Source organism: Ovis canadensis, chromosome 18, assembly GCF_042477335.2.
Source record: "Ovis canadensis isolate MfBH-ARS-UI-01 breed Bighorn chromosome 18, ARS-UI_OviCan_v2, whole genome shotgun sequence".
Classification (NCBI taxonomy): Eukaryota; Metazoa; Chordata; class Mammalia; order Artiodactyla; family Bovidae; genus Ovis; species Ovis canadensis.
The window spans coordinates 46,742,876-46,763,618 of record NC_091262.1 but is presented as its reverse complement, the minus strand read 5'-3'; the positions used below and the strand labels follow the sequence as shown (position 1 = coordinate 46,763,618).

General features: G+C 44.8%; 1 protein-coding gene and 1 non-coding gene across 6 annotated transcripts in view; both read right to left on the bottom strand.

Moving 5' to 3' along the window:
* SNUPN (snurportin 1) overlaps window positions 1–20,743 on the bottom strand; it is a 43,721-nt gene that overhangs the window by 9,059 nt on the left and 13,919 nt on the right. The window contains exons 1-4 of one of the 5 annotated variants that reach the window (XM_070289369.1): window positions 8,140–8,247; window positions 5,963–6,004; window positions 5,302–5,464; window positions 3,571–3,718 (exon numbers count right to left, since the gene is read on the bottom strand). In XM_070289369.1, coding sequence (XP_070145470.1) covers window positions 3,571–3,718; window positions 5,302–5,459 — 306 coding nt within the window. In that variant the 5' untranslated portion in view covers window positions 5,460–5,464; window positions 5,963–6,004; window positions 8,140–8,247. Of the gene's footprint in view, window positions 1–3,570; window positions 3,772–5,301; window positions 5,465–5,962; window positions 6,005–8,139; window positions 9,265–20,743 lie in introns of those variants that run through there. The other 4 variants (XM_069559623.1, XM_069559625.1, XM_070289370.1 and 1 more) reach the window with 4 other exon arrangements.
* On the bottom strand, window positions 12,074–12,180 carry LOC138424051 (U6 spliceosomal RNA). Its single transcript, XR_011250621.1, has one exon. It is a non-coding gene; the product is annotated as a U6 spliceosomal RNA (small nuclear RNA).

Genomic DNA, 20,743 nt, shown 5'->3' with positions numbered 1-20,743 from the left:
TTACTTTGTCCCCCCAACTACCTTTATCACACCATTATGTTCTAGGGATTATACCTCAGAGATGAATAAAATCGTTTACCTTGAGATGCTCTAAACTAGATCAAGTCCCAAACTACTGACCCAAATACTACACCAAAAGATGTTAGGAAATCTACCTCAAAGAAAAAAAAAAAAGGCTGTGGTAAAAGGAATTTGAGAAGATCTGCTTTTCCGTGAGGAGAAGGCAATGGCACCCCACTCCAGTACTCTTGCCTGGAAAATCCCATGGACGGAGGAGCCTGGTGGGCTGCAGTCCATGGAGCTGCTAAGGGTCGGACACAACTGAGCGACTTCACTTTCACTTTTCACTTTCATGCACTGGAGAAGGAAATGGCAACCCACTCCAGTGTTCTTGCCTGGAGAATCCCAGGGACGGGGGAGCTGGTGGGCTGCTGTCTATGGGGTCGCACTCTTCCATTCATCACTGGTCCCTCCCATCAATACCAAGACTTTGGCCTATCAGGTAATCCCTCCCACTAAATTTATGTCTCTCCCATCTCTCCTTCCCTGTGGGCCACAAAATACACAACCCCTAATCCTCAAATCCAAGGCAAAAATGAAACTTTACACTCTACATTTCTATTAAGCTCTTCCACTTTCTCTAACTATGAACACTTCATATTTCCTGCTACTGCCTTCCCACCCACTCTGACACCCTCAGTCCAGGTTTCCTACCTCACACCCCGGCCTGACCTCGCTGCAGCCGAGCATCTCTATTCCCGCATCTCCCCCTCCTTCCTGCGCTCCTGGTGTGATGCTCCAGTCACATTCTTCTCGACACACGCTTCCTTGGCCCCGTGACACACCACTTTTCTATTTTTCCTCCAAACAGTCCTCCACACACTCTCCCAAACATGTAAATAATCTTCAGAGGGCTGTTTTAGGTCCCCCTTTTCTTTCCTCTTAGATGCTATCCCCTGTTGGGGTGAATCTCATCTACTTCTGTAGCTTTACTTGTCATTCCAAAGAAGATGCCGCCTAATTCTCTTCTTTTTCATCTCCAGAATTCTTTCCTTTGCTCCAGTTTTGTATTTCCAGCTGTCCACTTGGTATCTCTTTCTCTGCTGGTCCTCTCTGTACCTTAAACTCAGCATATCCAAAACAGAATTCACTCCCTTCTGTACCCCAAGTACTTCCCATCCCTGAAAGGCCCACCCTCCCTCTTCTGCATTCTGTGCCCAGCTAATAATAACATCACCTCCCTCTGTGTTATTCAACCTTAAACCCAAGGCATAATCAACAATCCCTTAAACAATAGTAGTAATATAACATCAAAAGCACAAATGATGAAACAAAAGATAAAATAAGATTACATCAAGCTGTGAAACTTCTGTGTGGCCAAAAATAGCATTAAGAAAGTGAAGACAACCCACATAAAGGAAAATATCTGCAAATCATGTATCTCACACAGAACTTATAAAGACCTCTTACAACTCAATAACAGAAGACAAATAACTCCACTTTTATATGGGCAAAGAATTTGAACAGACATTTCTCCAAAGATACTGGCTAATAAACACATGCAAAGAAGCTCAATATCATTAGTCACTAGAGAAATGCAAATCAAAACTATGCAATAGCACTTCACACCCACTAGGATGGCTATACTCACAACGCTGGACCATAACAAGTGTTGGCAAATACGCGGAAAAACGAACTCTCACACATCATTGGTGGGAATGTAAAATGGTACAGTCACTTTGGAAAATAGTCCGGCAGTTCCTCAAAAGGCTAAACACAGAGTTATCATACGGCCTAGTGACTCCCTCCCAGGTATATATCCAAGAGAAATGAAAATGTATGTCCTCACAAAAACATGGTAAACAAATATTCATAGCAGCAATATTCATAACAGCCCCAAAGTGGAACAATTCAAACGGCCATCAACTGATGGATGGAAAAACAAACGTGGTATATCTATACAACAGAATATTACTTGAAAAGGAATGAAGTTCGGACACATGCTACAACATAAATGAATCCTTTTGCTAAATGAAAAAAGCCAGACACACTTTTACTGCCCTTAGTAAACTCACCATCAGCTCTTTTAGCAAACCTAGCTTCGTACCACAATCTCTCTCTTCCAGGCCGTTCTACACACTGATGTGAGAGTCATCCCATGAAGTCCCACCTCTGCCCCTAGCTCAGAAATTCTCAGTGCTTCCTCACAGTCTAGGCCGGAGTCTAAATCCCTGTACATATTTCTGCTATATACCTCCCCCAACCCTATGTTGCTCCATCCGCACACACCCTCTGTAAACCCCTCCTGAACACATCATATATTCCTCTCCCACCTCTGGGCTCTTGTTCAGCCTTATTGTGCTGCCTGAAACACCCTGAAATGCTCTGTACCTCTGCCTGTCCTACCCACGATTCAAAGCTGTCTTCTCTTTCATTAACCTTTTCCTGATTTTGAAACCCTGCTTCCTTCCCTGCTGGAAGTTAATATTACTTTCTCACTGAAAAAAAACATACTCTACACTTACTCTAGAAGTGCACGGGCTATTTCCAGCCCATGTCTACTTTCTGAGCATAGCCTAGCTTAACAAAGAACAGGGCCTTCAACAACGTTTGCTGGGGACTTGCCCAGTGGCCCAGTGGTTAAGAGTCATGCTTCCACTGCACAGGTTTGATCCCTGGTCAGGGAACTAAGATTCCACATGCACAAGGCTTGCTCCACAGAACTCAACTGTACTTTGTCACAGAAGATGTCGTCTGTGCTAAATTTGAGGCAGAGGAAGAGAATGGGAGTGTGTGCACCCAGGAACCGTATTCTGAAAGTAGGAGAGGATGCTGAGGTGACAAGACACTTGGGTTACAGAGAGAAGTATGCAATAGCAGGGTAGACCCCTGGCCCCACTCAGATACATGCCCTACCTCTGCAATACCTGGGTTGCCTAGAGCACTGGACAGTCTCCATGCCTGCCTCCCCTCTGGCACCACAAGCCACAATGGTTTCTCCTCTGGAATCAGCAGGGCACTAAGTGAAGTTTGCTATAGTGTCTGTTATAGTGGTCTCAACCTCAGCTGGCTAGCCTGGGGGTGCTGGGCAGTTCCCAGTGTTCAAGGGCAGCTGTACTTCCAACCTCCAACCACCTGAATGTAAAGATTCAAGACTGGCATATTAGTCCATCACTTGAGAAAGATACCTGGGAGGTGGGGTGGGGCACAGTGCTGGGCTGGGCAGGTCTAATCCAAAACATCTGCATAATGACTAGTAAAGAAAGACAAGAATGGAATCAACTAGCTTATCAATAGCTCAGGGGGGTTTTGGCAGCAGGCCAGAAGCCTTTGCTAACAGCATGGGGTGATGATTCTGAAACCCACTATTCAGATTCCATCAGCAACACCCCTCAGCACACAGAGCTGTAAGCCATCTCTCCATCTCAGAAACGTTCTATACATCAGCACTCTCAATGCAGTTCCTATTCTTCCTATCTTGTTCCTCTCTATTCATGGTAAGTAAAGAGCTCTGACTGCACAGTAAATGGAGCAGGACCAGCTACACCTAATCTTCTCTGGACCACTTACTTGATTAGCATAGCGCTTTGGTAACTCCTTGCCAGTGTCAATGTCCATTTCCTCATCATCTTTCTTTTCTTCTTCTTCTTCACTCTGCATCCCCGTCCAGTCATCTTCAGCCAGTCTTCTGGCATGGTTCACGTAATCCAGCCGCTTTCTGGAGGTGGGGGAGGCATAAGGCCAGGTCTTTATGTCTTACAGGAAGACACCCTACAATGTGACAGATGTAATTCAAAGTCTTTAAATTCAGGAGAAATTTGGAAATTGTGGTGGGAGTAAGAGATGATAGAATTTCCTTTGTAAGCCTTAACTAGTGACCACCTCCTCACAGACCTTAAATAGGAAACCCAGTTTAAGCACACTCGGCTTTCTTCAGAGTTTCCTAGGAACAAGCAAAGTACAGTATATAAAGGAATTTTCAAATTTTGCTAGTGGCTGATCCCACTCCCTCCCACTCCACCCTAGACGCCCATCTCCATGTAGGTGAGAGCTGACACTTCTCTGCCTGGCAGACTTCAGTCTGAAGGCTCTTAGGGACTGCAAGGAGGAAACGCTGGGATGCAGTGAGAAGTCTGAGACAGGGACAGCTTCTGCGGCTTTCTGAGAATCAGCAATGCATCTCTCCTAACTTTCAAAAAAGACCACTTAGAAGAGCTAAGGAAATCTAATAATAATGTATCAACATTTATTCATCAGCTGTAACAAGTATACTATAAGATGTGGGGAATTCCCTGGCAGTCCAGTGGTTAGGACTTGGCGTGTTCACCACTGTGGGCCTGGGTTCGATCCCAGGTCGGGGAACTAAGACCCTGCAAGCTGCTCAGTGTGACCAAAAAAAAAGTGAGAGAGAGAAAGGAACTTGATGTCTAAAAGACAGATTTTTCACCATGTACTCTTTTATGTATTGTGAATTTTGAACCATATGAATGTATTATCTATTCCAAACTAATCACAATTAATTAACTGTGGAGGTTATGGAGAAGGAGCAATCTGAGAATGTAATCTGCAAGCAACCCAGAAGCCACAGGGAACCATCTCTGCTACACACATCTAGCAATGAAGCAGTGGGCAAAATGGGAGACTGCATCGAAACTGCAGCTGTCGACAGTGTCTCCTAATTCTTAATTCCTTACCTAGAAGAGGCCTGTGTTGCACTGAGAATAAAAGGACAGGCCTCGCCTTTAGCGCGGCCCAGTCTCAAACACTCGCTATCCTATAAACTCTCTTTCCCTGTTTATTCAGCTTGGCACTGAGGCTGAAGTGTATGGAAGACATTTCCTCAGATTCCCTGTGGAATTATTTGTCTGGAACTCCCAAGGGCTCCACAGAAACATCTGGGCTGAAGGAAGACAGGAAGCCCACACCAAAGCCAGAAGTCAGAGTGCAGGAGAAGCCACACAGGGAATGTGGGGAATCGAAGTCTGGGCGTGACTTTCATAAGCCCTTAAACTGCAAAGCTCAGTACTGCTGCCAGGAAAAAAAGAAAAGAAAAAGTTAACCAGATAGTTGAGCTTTTGCTTTCAAACTTCAGTCTCTCCCTACTTCCTCGTCTTTTCCCAAGCTCTGGATGTCAAGGATGTCTACCTCTGCCGGGATTTATCCCTCCCGACCTTGTGAGCAAGAACAATCTACAGAGGGTCCACTTTGAAGGGGGTTCTGTAGAGACAAGCCGGGAGCCTCCTCTGTGGTTCACAGCTGCCAGCCTACAGAGAGAAGCTAAGGAGTTAAAACCTCTCTTACAATTTCTGCAGTTCCAGTAACTGGCGACGCCGCTCACTCTGCTCCAAGGAACTGTACTTGGACTTGTACTGGGACAGGCGGGGGTGTGGGGCGGCTGTGCTGTTCAGATCTTGAGACACAGAAAAGCTACCAGCCAGGGCTTGACTCAGTTCTTCCATCTTCCCTACAAAGGAAAACATAAGAAAACGGTTCATTCATTTTGTATCCCCTCCTGGGTACAGGCAGTTATGACGTAACATGATGGCTACATTCCTAAGAAACCTCACTTAATCCAAAATCACAATTATTTCCATCGGGAAAAAAAGGAAATTAAAGGGTGAGCTACATATGAGCAAAAACTTTTTTCCTCAGATATTTTAATAATGATCATTTTGATAGTTCTGAGTGTATAAACTTCAACATCAATCACTAAGCAAATCTACCTGGTGACTGAATCTAATTTTTGCTCTTTGTCATCATTCATCAGGGACCTTGTCACTAATTCCTTCTTACTATCATTGACATTCAGTGATGTGATCAAATATCTAGTTTTTTCCTGAACAGTTCTAAAAATCTGTTTTTTGATAACTAATGTAATTGTCTTTTTAAGACAATTTTTTAAAAAGTAATTTCAGATGCAAGTTTGATGGGCTGTTTAGTTTTCTAATAAATGCCAACTCACATCAAGAAAATCGAGCTCCAGGAGAAGTGCTGGTTCTGAAGCCTTGAGAGGAAGACAAGGAGCCAAAAACCCAAACCTGGCAGTTACTTTCTTGGTCTGCAGTTTGCTCTGCATGTTTGTTTGGCGCAGGCAGAAGCAAAGTTTCAAGGTCACATATGCAGGACTCACTTGGAAAAGAACTAGAATATGGAAGGCCACCTCCCAGTTAACACCAGCTGCCCTAAGAGTGTAAAGGACTAACCTGTGGCACATTCGGGAGACAGAGGGTAGATGTCACACTACAGACAGACTACCAAGGGCAACTCTAAAGAATGGGAGTGGAAAGAGATGACTTCACACTTCACTCACCCTTCCCTGAATGAAAGCACGGGGCAGTACTGAAGCTTGTTGCTGTTTAGTCTCTCAGTCAAATCTGACTCTTTGAAACCCTATGGACTGTATGTAGCCCACCAGGCTCCTCTGTCCATGGGATTTCCCAGGCAAGAACACTGGAGTGGGTTGCCACTTCCTGCTCCAGGGGATCTTCCCCACCCAGGGATAGAACCTGAATCTCCTGCTTAGCAGGTGTATTCTTTATTATTGAGCCACCCAAGAAGCCCTGCACAGGTGCTTACCCAAGGATTAAATGTGTGCCTCAGGGAATTCCCTGGTAGTCCAAAGGTTAGGACTCTGCTTTCCCTGCCCAGGGCTCAATCCTTGGTCTGGGAACTAAGATCCCACAAGCTGCTACAGCCAGGGGAAAAAAAGTGTGCCTCAGACTGTAAGAAAAACAGGAATATTTGGGAGAAGTTGGACTCACAGCTGGGCTGGCCCAACCCTTCAAGTTCTAGTACAAACCATAGGGTACCACTAGTGCTTAACTCCATCCCAGGCCAGGTCCAGCATCCAGACCAACAGGTTCATTTCAGAGCCTCCATAGTTAAAAATACAACTCTATGGGTCTCTACTTGGCAATGAGTTATTTTCCATTGCACACTTGAACTCAGATTTTATTTCTTAATTTATAGCACTAGGTTTTTTTTTTTTAAATGCCTGCCCCAGGGTTTGTGGGATCTTAGTTCCTCAACCAGGAATGGAACCCCACTGTGAAAGCACCAAGTCCTAACTACTGGACAGCCAGAGAATTCCCTAGTTTTTTTTTCTTTCTAATTTGAAAGGACATTTTGTGTGTGTGTGGTTAAAAACACATGACATAAAGTTTACCACTTAATCATTAAGTGTACAATCCAGTTGTGTTAATTACATTCACTGTTGTGCAAGCAATTTCCAGAACTCTCCACTCTTGCAAAATGGAACCTTTATACCCACTAAACATGAATGGAAAAAAAAAGCAAAACAAGTTTATCAGTATGAATTTGAGGCGTACTGACACGTATATGTTATGCAACTGGGGGTGGCCATTCATGGTTGAGGTTAGGTGGTACTTAGGATTCTAAATTGTATGCTATTTTCTGTATTTTTCTATACTTCTGTGTAAGTCTGAACACTTTCATAATAAAAACTTTAACATATTCATTATGTCTTCGGTTTACCGAAGTAATGACCAAACCAAAAATACATTTATTAGGCCTCATCATGCCTTATCGTGGTGTGGGCTCATGCTCTGCCAAAAACTATAAAATCCTTAAAACTGATGCGTTGTATACTGGGGCGGGGCGGCTCCCCTCCGCGCCCCCCACCCCGGCCCCGCTCCCCAGGACCACGCTTTTATGGCTGTCCTTGGCTAGCTCCTGCTCTATCAACCCATTCTTCGGATGGAGATAACTCAAGGGTTTTGACTTGGCGGTCTCATCCTCCACCTGCATTCATCCTCTAACTCAATTTCCGACCAGCTAAGGCCTCTCCTCCGAGCTCCAGACCCCGCGTGTTCCCCGCCACGGCTCCTTCCTCCTTTCCCTCCCCCTCCGGGGACCGCCGCGTCGAATCCTCCAGCCCAGGATTTGGGCTTCCTCGGCGTCTCCCATTGGGCTTCAGTTCGGGGGCCTCTACCTGCTCCACTCGACAGTCCTCCCCGCCACATCCCCGCACTGTTTTTCTCTATGGACCGAGTGCATGACTCGTCCCTCCCCCACAAAAGTATCCCCGAGGGGTCCTGGCTAGACAGCCGGGAACTCGAGAGTGGAAGCCCGCCCAAGGAGAGGCCCCGGCCTCGCTCGGCACCCCCACCCAGATCATGCCTCGGGAGGCCAGGAGCGTGGAGCCGGCCCGAGGGAGTCACGGCCGGGAGCCTAGGGACAATTGCGGAGCCGACGAGGCCCAGGCTCGAACTCAGGACTCACCAGGCCGAGGTGACGATTCCACGCGCAGCCTCCACCACCGCCGGGCCGACCAATCAGCTGCCGTGAGAGAGCCGGCACCGCCCCCTTGGCCGCCGCCGGGCCCACCCACCTCGCGCTGGTTGTTTCCGGCTCCTCCCGCCGTTGAGAACGCTGGGAGTTACTCTGCGGTTCGGTCACAGGTTTGCGGTTACTTCCGTCCTTAACGGCCGGGTATTTTCCAGTCCGCTTGGATTTGGGGTCCGCCTTTTGCTTTTGTGTTGTGACCCGCCTGCAAGGTGACTTGGCTGGGCCGAGGCCTCACTCCTTGGCACAAGCTGCTCCAGGTTACTTTGGCTAACAGCAGGAACTCCGATCTCGTGGCCGGGCATTCAAGTTCCTCCAGCGCCTGCGTCCTGTCGCCTCCCCCAGATCCGCACAGTCCTTAAGGATCCAGCTGCAGTCCGCTCCCACTCCCCTGCCCGTGTTTATACAGGCAATGCAAGTTGCCCTGAATGACTGCCTCCTCCCCAGCCGCCCCGCGGATCCCTAAGTCTCAGTCGTCCCCTCCCAATTTCCTCCTTAGAACACTGGAAACCTTGATTACAGCCCGTTAGTCGGCTGTGAGCTTGGCAATGGTAGGGACCTGGTTTGATTTCTGCCTCCGGCAAACGGCAAGGTACTGGTGAAGGAATGATTGAATTGGTGCTAAGGGTAGAGGGAAGCAGCTGAGGTTTAGGAAGTTAGTCAAACTAGACAGCAGCCTTTGTAAACTAGGACTGCAGAGATGCAAAATAGAAATGTGAATAGCCATTTATTGAATGGCTTACTTTGAGGCGGATACCGTGTTTCACACGCCCTATCTTATTTAAGCTTACAGTAATGCAAGGAGACTGAAGCGAGAGTGGAAGTCACACAGCTTTTGAGCCAAATAGTAAGTTTGCGGCATGGTTGTCTTACAGGGAAGTTGAATATTTCTATACTACAGAAACAGTGTTGGCACATTTTGAGTCCAAGGAATGCCAAGGTGTGGATTTGTTGCATATTATATACACGATTCCATCCTTTTGGAGGTCAGATTGATGGAAGGGCAGAGGGGTCCTGGAAGACCAATTAAAAAAAAATCTAGAATTTATATAGGTGAGCTTTAAGTTGCAATGATTAGGCTGTGCACTAGGTTATTTGGTGCATTGGCAGATAAAAGCTGATTTATGAGACTGAATTTGACACCAGGATATTAAGTATTTTGTGTCTTGGAACCACAATTCTCTACCCACCACCACGGAGGTCACAGAAAATAAAAGCCCTATACATTGGAGGAAAATAGACTGACATGGACAAATTCATGCACTGAGGTCCAAGAGAACAGCTCCAGTCCATCATTCACACCAGATAAATAACTTCCCATGTCACTGAAAAAAACAAACTAAATTGCTTTCAGCCCAGGGGCTCATCTGGGGCCAGTTTACCATAAGGGGAACTATGCTCTACCTGCAACAATGATACCATAACTGTAGACTCTTGCACTCCACAAGGTTGGTCACATACACCTGTATTTAATGTCTTTAAACCAATTTACTTTTTAGAAAAGCCTAGTACTTTAATTGTGCCCATCTTTGCATGATATGTTCCCTTGGTATCTCTAACTTTCTTGAGATCTCTAGTCTTTCTCATTCCATTGTTTTCCTCTGTTTCTTTGCATTGGTCACTGAGGAAGGCTTTCATATCTCTCCTTGCTATTCTTTGGAATTCTGCATTCAAATGGGTATATCTTTCCTTTTCTCCTTTGCCTTTAACTTCTTTTTTCAGGTATTTGTAAGGCCTCCTCAGACAACCATTTTGCCTTTTTGTATTTCTTTTCCTTGGGGATAGTCTTGATCACTGCCTCCTGTACAATGTCACAAACCTCCGTCCATGGTTCTTCAGGCACTCTATCAGTAAAGGACAGAAATGGTGTGGACCTAACAGAAGCAGAAATATTAAGAAGAGGTGGCAAGCATACACAGAACAACTATACAAAAAAGATCTTCATGACCCAGATAACCACGACGGTGTGATCACTCACCTAGATCCAGACATCCTGGAATGTGAAGTCAAGTGGGCCTTAGGAAGCATCACTACAAACAAAGCTAGTGGAGGAGATGGAATTCCAGTTGAGCTATTTCAAATCCTGAAAGATGATGCTGTGAAAGTGCTGCACTCAATATGCCAGCAAATTTGGAAAATTCCGCAGTGGCCACATGACTGGAAAAGGTCAGTTTTCATTCCAATCCCAAAGAAAGGCAATTCCACAGAATGCTCAATCTACCACACAGTTGCAGTCATCTCACATGCTAGCAAAGTAACGCTCAAAATTCTCCAAGACAGGCTTCAACAGTACGTGAACTGTGAACTTCCAGATGTTCAAGCTTGATTTAGAAAGAGAAACCAGAGATCAAATTTCTAACATCTGTTGAATCATTGAAAAAGCAAGAGAGTTCCAGAAAAACATCTACTTCTGCTTTATTAACTATGCCAAAGCCTTTGACTGTGTGGATCACAACAAATTGGAAAATTCTTCAAGAGATGGGAATACCAGACCACTTTATCTGCCTCCTGAGAAGTCTGTATGCAGGTCAGGAAGCAACAGTTAGAACTGGACATGGAACAACAGACTGGTTCCAAATCAGGAAAGGAGTATGTCAAGGCTATATATTGTCACCCTGCTTATTTAACTTACATTCAGAGTACATCACTCGAAATGCCAGGCTGGATGAAGCACAAACTGGAATCAAGATTGCTGGGCGAAATGTCAATAACCTCAGATACCCAGATGACACTACCCTTATGGCAGAAAGAGAAGAGGAACTAAAGAGCCTCTTGTTGAAGTGAAAGAGGAGAATGAAAAAGTTGGCTTAAAGCTCAACGTTCAGAAAACTAAGATCATGGCATCTGGTCCCATCACTTCATGGCAAATAGATGGGGAAACAATGGAAACAGTGAGAGACTTTATATTTTGGGGCTGAAAAATCACTGCAGATGGTGAATGCAGCCATGAAATTAAAAGATGCTTGCTCCTTGGAAGAAAAGCTATGACCAACCTGGATAGTATATTGAAAAGCAGAGACATTACTTTGCAAAGGTCCATCTAAAGCTATGGTTTTTCCAGTAGTCATGTATGGATGTGAGATTTCGACTATAAAGAAAGCCAAGCGCTGAAAAATTGATGCTTTTGAACTGTGGTGTTGGAGAAGACTCTTGAGAGTCCCTTGGACAGCAAGGAGTTCCAACCATTTCATCCTAAAGGAAATCAGTCCTGAATATTCATTGGAAAGACTGATGCTGAAGCGGAAACTCCCATACTTTGGCCACCTGATCCGCAGAACTGACTCTTTGGAAAAGACCCTGATGTTGGGAAAAATTGAAGGCGGGAGAAGGGGACAGCAGAGGATGAGATGGTTGGATGGCATCACCAACTCGATGGACATGAGTCTGAGCAAGCTCCGGGAGTTGGTGATGGACAGGGACTGGTGAGCTGCAGTCCATGGGGTCGCAAAGAGTCAGGCATGACTGAGCAACCGAACAACCAGTGGTTAGGACTCTTGAGTTTTGTTTTTTCTATTTTGATTCATTTTTGTTGATTATTTATTGGTTGTGCTGGGTCTTCATCACTGTGAGTGGCGGCAAGTTGTGGCAAGCAGGGGCTGCTCTCATTGCTTTGGCTTCTCGTTGCAGAACTTGCGCTCCAGGGCATGCAGCCTCAGTAGCTGCAGTGCACCGGCTTAGTTGCCCTGAGGCATGTGGAATCTTCCCAGTTTAGTCACTCAGTCGTGTCCGACTGTCACTTTTTTTTTTAACTGAATTGTTCTCCTTTATAAAAATAATGGAACGCTTCACAGATTTGCGTGGCATCCTGGCGCAGGGGCCATGCTAATCTTCTCTGTATCGTTCCAATTTTAGTATATGTGCTGCCGAAGCGAGCACTTGACTGTCACTCTTTCGTCCCCTTATCCTCCTGCCTTCAGTCTTTCCCAGCATCAGGGTCTTTTCTAAAGAGTCTGCTCTTCCCATCAGGTGGCCCAAGTATTGGAACTTCAGCATCTTCCCGGACTGGGGATCAAACTGGCAAGCAGATTCCCAACCACTGGACCACCTGAGAAGTCTGTTAGAACGCTGATCTTTTGCCGCCCAGGATCCCATAAGCCTTGAGACATGACCAAAAAAAAAAAAAAAAGCAAATTCTCAGGCCCACTCCAGACCTCTTAAATCAGAAACTCAAAAGGAATGGGAAGCATCTGTTTTCACAAGCTCTCCAAGTGATTCTGATCCCTGCTCATGTTGAGAACTGCTCTAAGCCATAAGTGTATGGAACTTGGAGCCAGCAGCAAGCAAATCCAAGGTGCATATGTTTATAAATAAGTGACTGGGGTTTCGATAGTGGCTCAGTGGTAAAGAATCCGCCTGTCAATACATGAAACATGGGTTCGATCCCTGATCTGGGAAGATCCCACGTGCCATGGAGCAACTGAGCCTGTGGCTACAACTATTGAGCCTGTGCTATGGAACCTGGGAGCCGCAATTACTGAAGCCTGCAGGCTCCAGAGCCTGTGCTCCAACAAGAGAAGCCACAATGCGAAGTCTGTGCACGGAAACTAGATAGTAGCCCTTGCTTGCCACAGCTAAAGAAAAGCGTGAGCAGCAAGGAAGACCCAGCACAGCCAAAATAAATAAAAATATTTTTAAAACTTAAATAACTAGAACTGACAAAAAAAAAAAAAGGACCAGAACTGAAACAACTGAAACTGTAAGACTTGTAGAAGAAACCACAAGGGAAAATCTTTATGACATTGAATTTGCCAGTGGTTTCTTGGTTATGACACCGAAAGCACAGGCAACAGAAGAAAAAGGTAGATAAATTGGATTCCATCAAAAGTAAAAACTTCTGTACATCAAAGGACACTATGGGGAATTCCCTGGCAGTCCAGTGATTAGGACTCTGTTCTTCCACTCCCAGGGGCCCAGGTTCAATCCTGGTTGGGGAACTAAGATTCCCTAAAGCCACATGGCGTGGCCAAAAAAACAAACAAACAAACAAACAAACCCAGAAAGCAAAAATAAACAAGGACATTGTCAAGAGTGAATAGACAACCTACAGAGAAAATTTTGTAAATCAAATATCTGACAAATGGCTAGTATCCAGAATATAAAAAAGAACTACAGCTCAACCAAAAAGACCTAACTTAAAACAGGCGGGAGGGGACTTCCTTGTTGGTACAGTGGGTGAGTCTGCCTGCCGATGCAGGGGACGTGGATTTGGTCCGGGCTCTGGGGAGATACCACGTGCCTCAGACAGCTAAGCCCACGCACCACAACTACTGAAGCCTACGAGCTGCAGCTTCTGAAGCCAGCAGGCGCTTGAACCGGTGCTCTGAAACAAGAGAAACCACAACTAGAGAGTAGCCCCTTCTCGACACAACTAGAGAAAGCCTGCAAGCAGCAGGGAGAATCCAGCACAGCCATAAAAAAAAAAAAAATAAAGTAGCCCAAGGGAAGAAGCCCAGATCTAAGATTTTCCATTGCCCTCTCCCTATGGGGTCAGGACAGTATTTTTCTGCTAGCTTCCATGGATGACAATATGCACAGAATGCTGCCACCTAGAGAAGATCACCAGGCCAGAGTCTTTATTGAGGCTCCATTACATAGAAATGGTTAACTCTTTAAAATAGGTAGCTAGTTGGAATTTGCTATATGACGCAGGGGGCTCAAACCGGTGCTCTCTGATGACCTAGAGGGATGGGAAGGGGTGGGAGGTGGGAGGGAGGTTCAAGAGAGAAAGGACATATGTATACCCATGGCTGATCCATGTTGAAGTATGGCAGAAATCCACACAACATTGTAAAGCAATTATTAAAAATAAATTAAAAAATAAATGGTTAACTGTCCACCTCGGGGCAGTTTTCAACCCCTTCAAGACTCCAGCTATTACTCCAAAACTCCCACCCTTGATCATGGTGTGGGTGTGGCTCAGAGCCCCACCCTAACTCACACTGCTGTTATCTGACCGTGCCAAGGGCACCAGGCAAACAAAGACATTCCTATCAGACATGACAGTCCAAAGGTTTACGGATTACCTCCCAGAAGAAAGGGTGATGACCTTTTGGGGCAAAGTTGTATTCTTTTTTTCTGTTTTAATATTTGTTTGTTTATTTGATTTCCCCGGTGGCTCAGACAGTAAAGCGTCTGCCTGTAGTGCGGGAGACCTGGGTTTGATCCCTGAGTTGGGAAGATCCCCTGGAGAAGGAAATGGCAACCCACTCCAGTATTCTTGCCTGGAAAATTCCATAGACTGAGGAGATTGGTAGGCTACAGTCCATGGGGTCACAGAGAGTTGGACACGACTGAGCGATTTCACTTTTTTTTTAATTTTAGCTGTGGTGGATCTTTATTCGTTGTGACATGTGGATTGATTTTTGTTTTTTGTTGCAGTATGAGAACTCTTAGTTGTGGTTCATGGGATTTAGTTTCCTGACTGGGGATTGAACCCAGGGCCCTGGCATTGGGAACACAGAGTGTTAGCCGCCGAACCACCATGGAAGTCCCCAAAGTTAAATTCTTTACTACACCCTAATACCAGTGGGAAGTGGCTATGGTAAATGGTGTGGTAACGGTTCAGAATGACCAGACCCTGGGAGACCCAGAGTGAGGCCTGTTAGATTCTCCTCTAGGTTGCTCAGCTCCCAAACCCTCAGCTGCTAGTAAGTCCAGAAATGTAAACAGCCAGCTTACTGTAGCCTCTGTCTTCTTCGGATAGGGACCGTGACTTCTCTGTACTAATTTCTCACAAGCTTTGAGAGCACCACGCCTATCACCAGGGCAGGAGCTAAGGAGAGACAAATGAAGGGTGCAAAATTTAAGCAGGTGCTCATTTTTGGGGTCTAGCAAGTGCCCTGGGTGCCTTCTCCCCTTTAAAAAATATATATTTATATGGCTGCACCAGATCTTAGTTGCAGTATGCAGGATACAGTTCCCTGTTGTTTAGTTGCTAAGTTGTGTCCAACTCTTTGCTATCCTATGGACCATAGCCTGCCAGGCTCTTCTGTCCATGGGATTTTCCAGGCAAGAATACTGGAGTGGGTTGCCATTTTTCTCTCAAGGGGATTTTCCCAGTCTAGGGATCGAACCTGTGTCTTTTGCTTGGCAGGTGGTTTCTTTACCACTGAGCCACATGGGAAGCCCACATTTAAGGCTGAGTTGTGAGGCATGAAGGATCTTAGTTTCCCGACCAGGGATCAAACCTCTGCTCCCTGCATTGGGAGCTCACTAGATCACTAGACAAGTCCCTCCTTTGCCTCACTTTGATCCAGCCCAGCTGGTCACTGCAAAGAGGCTAAATGTGAAGCAGTTATTAAGCATCTACTGTATGCAAGGCCTCATCCTGGGGCTCATGGTGAATGACACAGGTAATTTTCCATGATGCCTGAGCCACACTCTTGAGCAATCACACTAGCCACAGGCAACTTGAGACTAATATTAAAATACCATGCAAGTTAACTGCTGCTGCTGGGGGATGAGACAAAGGCATCTCAGCCAAGCTGCCAGTTTTCACAGCCAAGACCAGCTGACAGCCAGCCAGCCTACCCCCAGACTTAAGAGACAGCATAGTCAAAAGTCAGCAGAGTCATTAATCCAATACACATTCAATCACAGAATCTAAGTGAGCCCAGCAAAGATCTGAAGTGCCAGGTGACCTGCAAATTCATGAGCTAAATCAATGCTTACTGTTTTAACTCTGAGTTTTGGGTTGGGTTTGTTATACACCATTGTTGAAGCGATAGATAACTGATACAGAAATTGGCCAGACCAAACCAACACAATAATGTGAAGCAATTATCCTTTGATTAAAAAAAAAAAAATTGCTCAGCCTAGAGGTGCATGTGACTAAGTAGGCACAGAACTGGGCAATACCAAAAGCTCTGACCTAAGTACTTACAGAATGAGGCCTGAGCTCTCTTCTTCCCTTTTGTTGCTACTCCTCTGGCTTGTACAGCTCCCAAACCCTCAGTTGCTCTTGACTACTTTGGTCAGAGACATTTTTACCTTGACATAGCTCACAGGCCTCAGGCGGAATGGCAGCCTGGGAGCTGCTTTTATCCACAACGTTCCCAGGTAAGCTTGGTCCTGTAATTTTTTTTTTTTTTTTGGCTACGCCACAGGGCATGTGGGATCTTAATTTCCCAACCAGGGAGCGAACCCACGGCCCGTTTTGGAAGCTCAGAAGTCTTAACCACTGGGCTGCCAGGGAAGTCCCGGTCCTATTGTTTTGATTCTTCAGATCCAGCCAGAGTCTCTTGGACATCCCTTGACAGTGAAGCCTGCCCAGGAGTCCATCTGGGCACAGAAGCTCATTAGCGGGCTTTCTGATATCATCACATTATCTTCATTTCACAGATGAGCAAACAAGGCTCTGAGGTGGGAGGAAGCTTGTTTGTGATTAAATGGTCAATAAAAGATGGAGCTTATGTTCTGACCCAACAGCTGGGAACAACAATTTCTTAAATATTCCAAGTTAAAATACCATAGTAATTTGAAAAAGGTTGAAGTGTTATTAAGGGCACATTTTCAAACTTTAACAAAGGTTTTGACTCATCAGTGGATTGTTAAATTAACTTAGTAGGTTGGGACCAGCATTTTAAAAAATTAATAATGACACATTTTTATAAAACTTTTGTTTCAGTTATCTACATATTAGTACTTAACCCCTCTAGGAAGCTGGCCTAAGTTGTGATGGCACACCAGGCAGGCTCCCAGAGGCTGAGGAAAGCTGACCATTCCTTTTTTTAAGTTTCTTTCTTTTCCCTTTGTGATGAGAAATTTTAGTATCTTACCTAGCATGTAGAGTAGGGATCAAACCCAGGCCCCAGCAGTGAAAGTGCTGAGTCCTAACCACTGCCAGGAGGGAATCCCCAAGCTGACCTTTCCTTGATTCACTGAATTTGGGGAAGAAATTATTTTCAGTTCACTGGGCTCTTTGTCCAAGCCTCTTTCTAAGAGAGGTTGGCGTCACTCCTTTTCTCTTTAATGAGACCCTTTCAGTCACTCTTTGATTAAGAACACTGCTTTTTAAAGCTGTTTCTTTCCCCAAAACTTGCTGCAGGTATAAACGTCAGACTGAGATCACACAAAACTGTAATTTATCTTAGCATAATGCACAATCTTCATAGTAAAGTTGGAAAATACTGAAAAGCACAAAGAAAAAGACTAAAATCCCAACACTACTACTACCCAGAGACAATATTTTTTCCATTATTTTGTCTATGCTGATATGTCTTCAAAAAAATGGGACAGTATTAGTACTATTTTACATTTTATTTGTTAGCTTTTTGAGTCCTTAAATATCTTGTTACAATAATTTTTAATAGTTGTGCTTCATCATAAAGATATCCGGTAATTTAATAGGTCCCATTTGGACATATTTTCAGTTCTTCCCTATTGTTCTATTTTGGGGGCTTCCCTGGTGGCTCAGACAGTAAAGAATCTGCCTGCAATGCAGGAGACCCAGTTTTGAACCCCGGGTTGGGACGATCCTGGAGAATTCCCCTGGAGAAGGGAATGGCACCCCACTCCAGTATTCTTGCCTGGAGAATTCCAAGGACAGAGGACCCTGGCGGGCTACAGTCTATGGGGTTGCAGAGTTGGACATGACTGCGCAACTTAAACACACACATACATGATGATGAAGATCCCTGTAATTAATTTTTTGCAAATATCCATAATTTATTTATGCTGAATTCTTAGAAGGGGCAGTTCTAGGTCAGAGGGTGTATAATATATGTTTATAAGTTTCTTGATACATGTAAAACCGCTCTCCTGAGAGCTTGTACCAATTTGCCCTCCTGGCTCCTGTGTAATAAATTTTTTTAAATTATTTAAATTGGAGGATAATTACTTTACAATATTATGATGGTTTTTGTGATACATCAACATGAATCAGCCACAGCTATACATATATCCCCCATCCTGAACCCCTCTCCCACCTCCCTAGTCTTAATATCAATTTTGCCTTATATATTACCACAGAGACATTACTTTATCAACAAAGGTCTGTCTAGTCAAGGCTATGATTTTTCCAGTGAGTGCTGAAGAATTGATGCTTTTGAACTGTGGAGTTGGAGAAGACTCTTTGAGAGTCCGTTGGACTGCAAGGAGATCCAACCAGTCCATTCTAAAGGAGATCAGTCCTGGGTGTTCATTGGAAGGACTGATGTTGAAGCTGAAACTCTAATACTTTGGCCACCTGATGCGAAGAGCTGACTCATTTGAAAAGACCCTGATGCTGGGAAAGATTGAGGGCAGGAGGAGAAGGGGATGACAGAGGATGAGATGGTTGAATGGCATCACTGACTCGATGGACATGAGTTTGAGTAAGCTCTGGGAGTTGGTGATGGACAGGGAAGCCTGGCATGCTTTGGTTCATGGGGTCACAAAGAGTCGGACATGACTGAGCGACTGAGCTGAACTGAATTACCACAGAATCTTCTTTACTTCTCTATGGTTAAGAGATCAGAGACAGAATGCCCATTCTATTTTCTGTAGGTTTCAGTTTCCTCCTTAGCATGCTTGATTCCAAATTCTTGGTCAGTTTCCAGAGGTCTGGATTGTGGCTCTGTTGCCACAGGGTGAGTAGCAGTCAGTTGGAAAGAGTCAGGAAAATAATAGAGCCATATGATGATAAAATGACCTGATGTACCAGTGAGATGTTATTCTTTCCGAAAAGAAAGAACTATATTGGAAATTTCTCCAAGTCATTGTGTAAAGAAAGACATGTTTCAAAGCTCCACGAAAAATAGGCAAGCAAGTGGAAAGAGAGTAAAGGACTAATCAAAGGCAGCAGAGAGAACATGAAAAATTAAACTTTTTACAAGTTTAATCTGGAGCCATTCTGTCAAACTAGAGGTCACAGATAAGAAAATTTATATTGTAGTTGTTGAGTGTGTTTGGGGATGTTGCTCATTTGGGTGCATCAATTTGTTGCCTGGCAAGTCATAAACTTGTTGTTGCTTAGTTGCTAAGTCGTCTGACTCTTGCCACTTCACGGACTGTAGCCCACCAGGCTCCTCGGTCCATGGAATTCTCCAAGAAAGAATACTGGAGTGCGTTGCCATTTCCTTCTCCAGGGGCACAATTCTTAATCCATTAGGCTTTTTTGTGTAATATGTTTATCCCCCTGCACTTCTGTGACCTGGGGAAAGAGGATGGGAGCTCAGCTCACATGCCAGGAACTTCTGTAAGGGCTTTACAGGAATTATGCCATTTATTCCTCTCTATAATTTTTAATGTCAGTACTAGTATTACCCATCTCCCTTTTCATTCTTATAAACTGTGGTATGTATATGGTGGTGGTTTAGTCACTAAGTCGTGTCCAACTCTTTATGACCCTATGGTCTATAGCCTGCCAGGCTCCTCTGTCCACGGGATTTCCCAGGCAGGAATACTGGAGTGGGTTGCCATTTCCTCCCCCAGGTGTGTGTGTGTGTGTGTATAAAACAAAATTTGTCATTTTAGCCATTTTTAAGTGTACAATTCAGTGGCATTATATTTGCAATGTTGTACAACCATTATCACTATCTATTTCCATTTTTTTTTCATTGTCCCAATCAGAAACTCTGGACCCATTAAATAATAATTTCCCATTCTTCCCCCCCCCCCCCCACTCTATATAACCATATTTGTGACAAGGAAAATGGAGGTACACAGAGGCCAAGTAAAATAATCATTACATAGCTAGTTGGGCACAGACCTGGAGGTCTTCTGAATCACTTGTTTTGCAGGGTTTGTTTTTTTTTTTTTTTGGTTTGTTTTTTAAGCCCAAAGTTTCTGGTTACAGGTTCTGGTAAGTTATTTCTTTCCTCACTTTCTCCCCAAAGAGAGAAGAAATAGCTTTTCTAAAGAATCTTGAATTTTACTCCTAACTTTCTAAACCAAGTTTCCTTCACAAGAACTTTGAAGTTGTATCTGCTTGAGTGATAAGGGCAGGATTCAGCTACTCCAAAGGGACCACCAGTCTGCCTTGCCCTGTGGGGTCTAGTGGGGTCTAGTGAGAGCTGGAGGGCTGCAGGCGGTTTCTGCCTTTTGGAACCACCAAATCCTCCCCCGTAAGATCCCTAATTCTAAGAGCCCTGAGGACACTCCTCAAATGGGCAAGAGATTCTGCTCAGCCACCAGAGCTAAGGAGTGGGATTCTTTCTTCTTCCTTTCTTAAAGGAATGGCACTGAAAAGAAAACGGCCTTTAGAGGTGCATGAGCCTAGACCCGAGCCCCAGCTTTGGACAAGTTCTCCTCCCAAATTTGTTTGCCAAACTGAAAATGTCTAAATACCACCACCTACCTGTAAGGGCTGTTAGGAAAAGAAATGGTAGCCTAGCATAGAGAGGACCTCAATGAATGTTAGTCGAACCTTGGCAACTCAATGCCTGTTCCTTGTTCAATTCAAACCTTTATACCCTGTTGGGGACCAACCATGTTGTCTAGAGCTGCTCTTCTCTGCTGG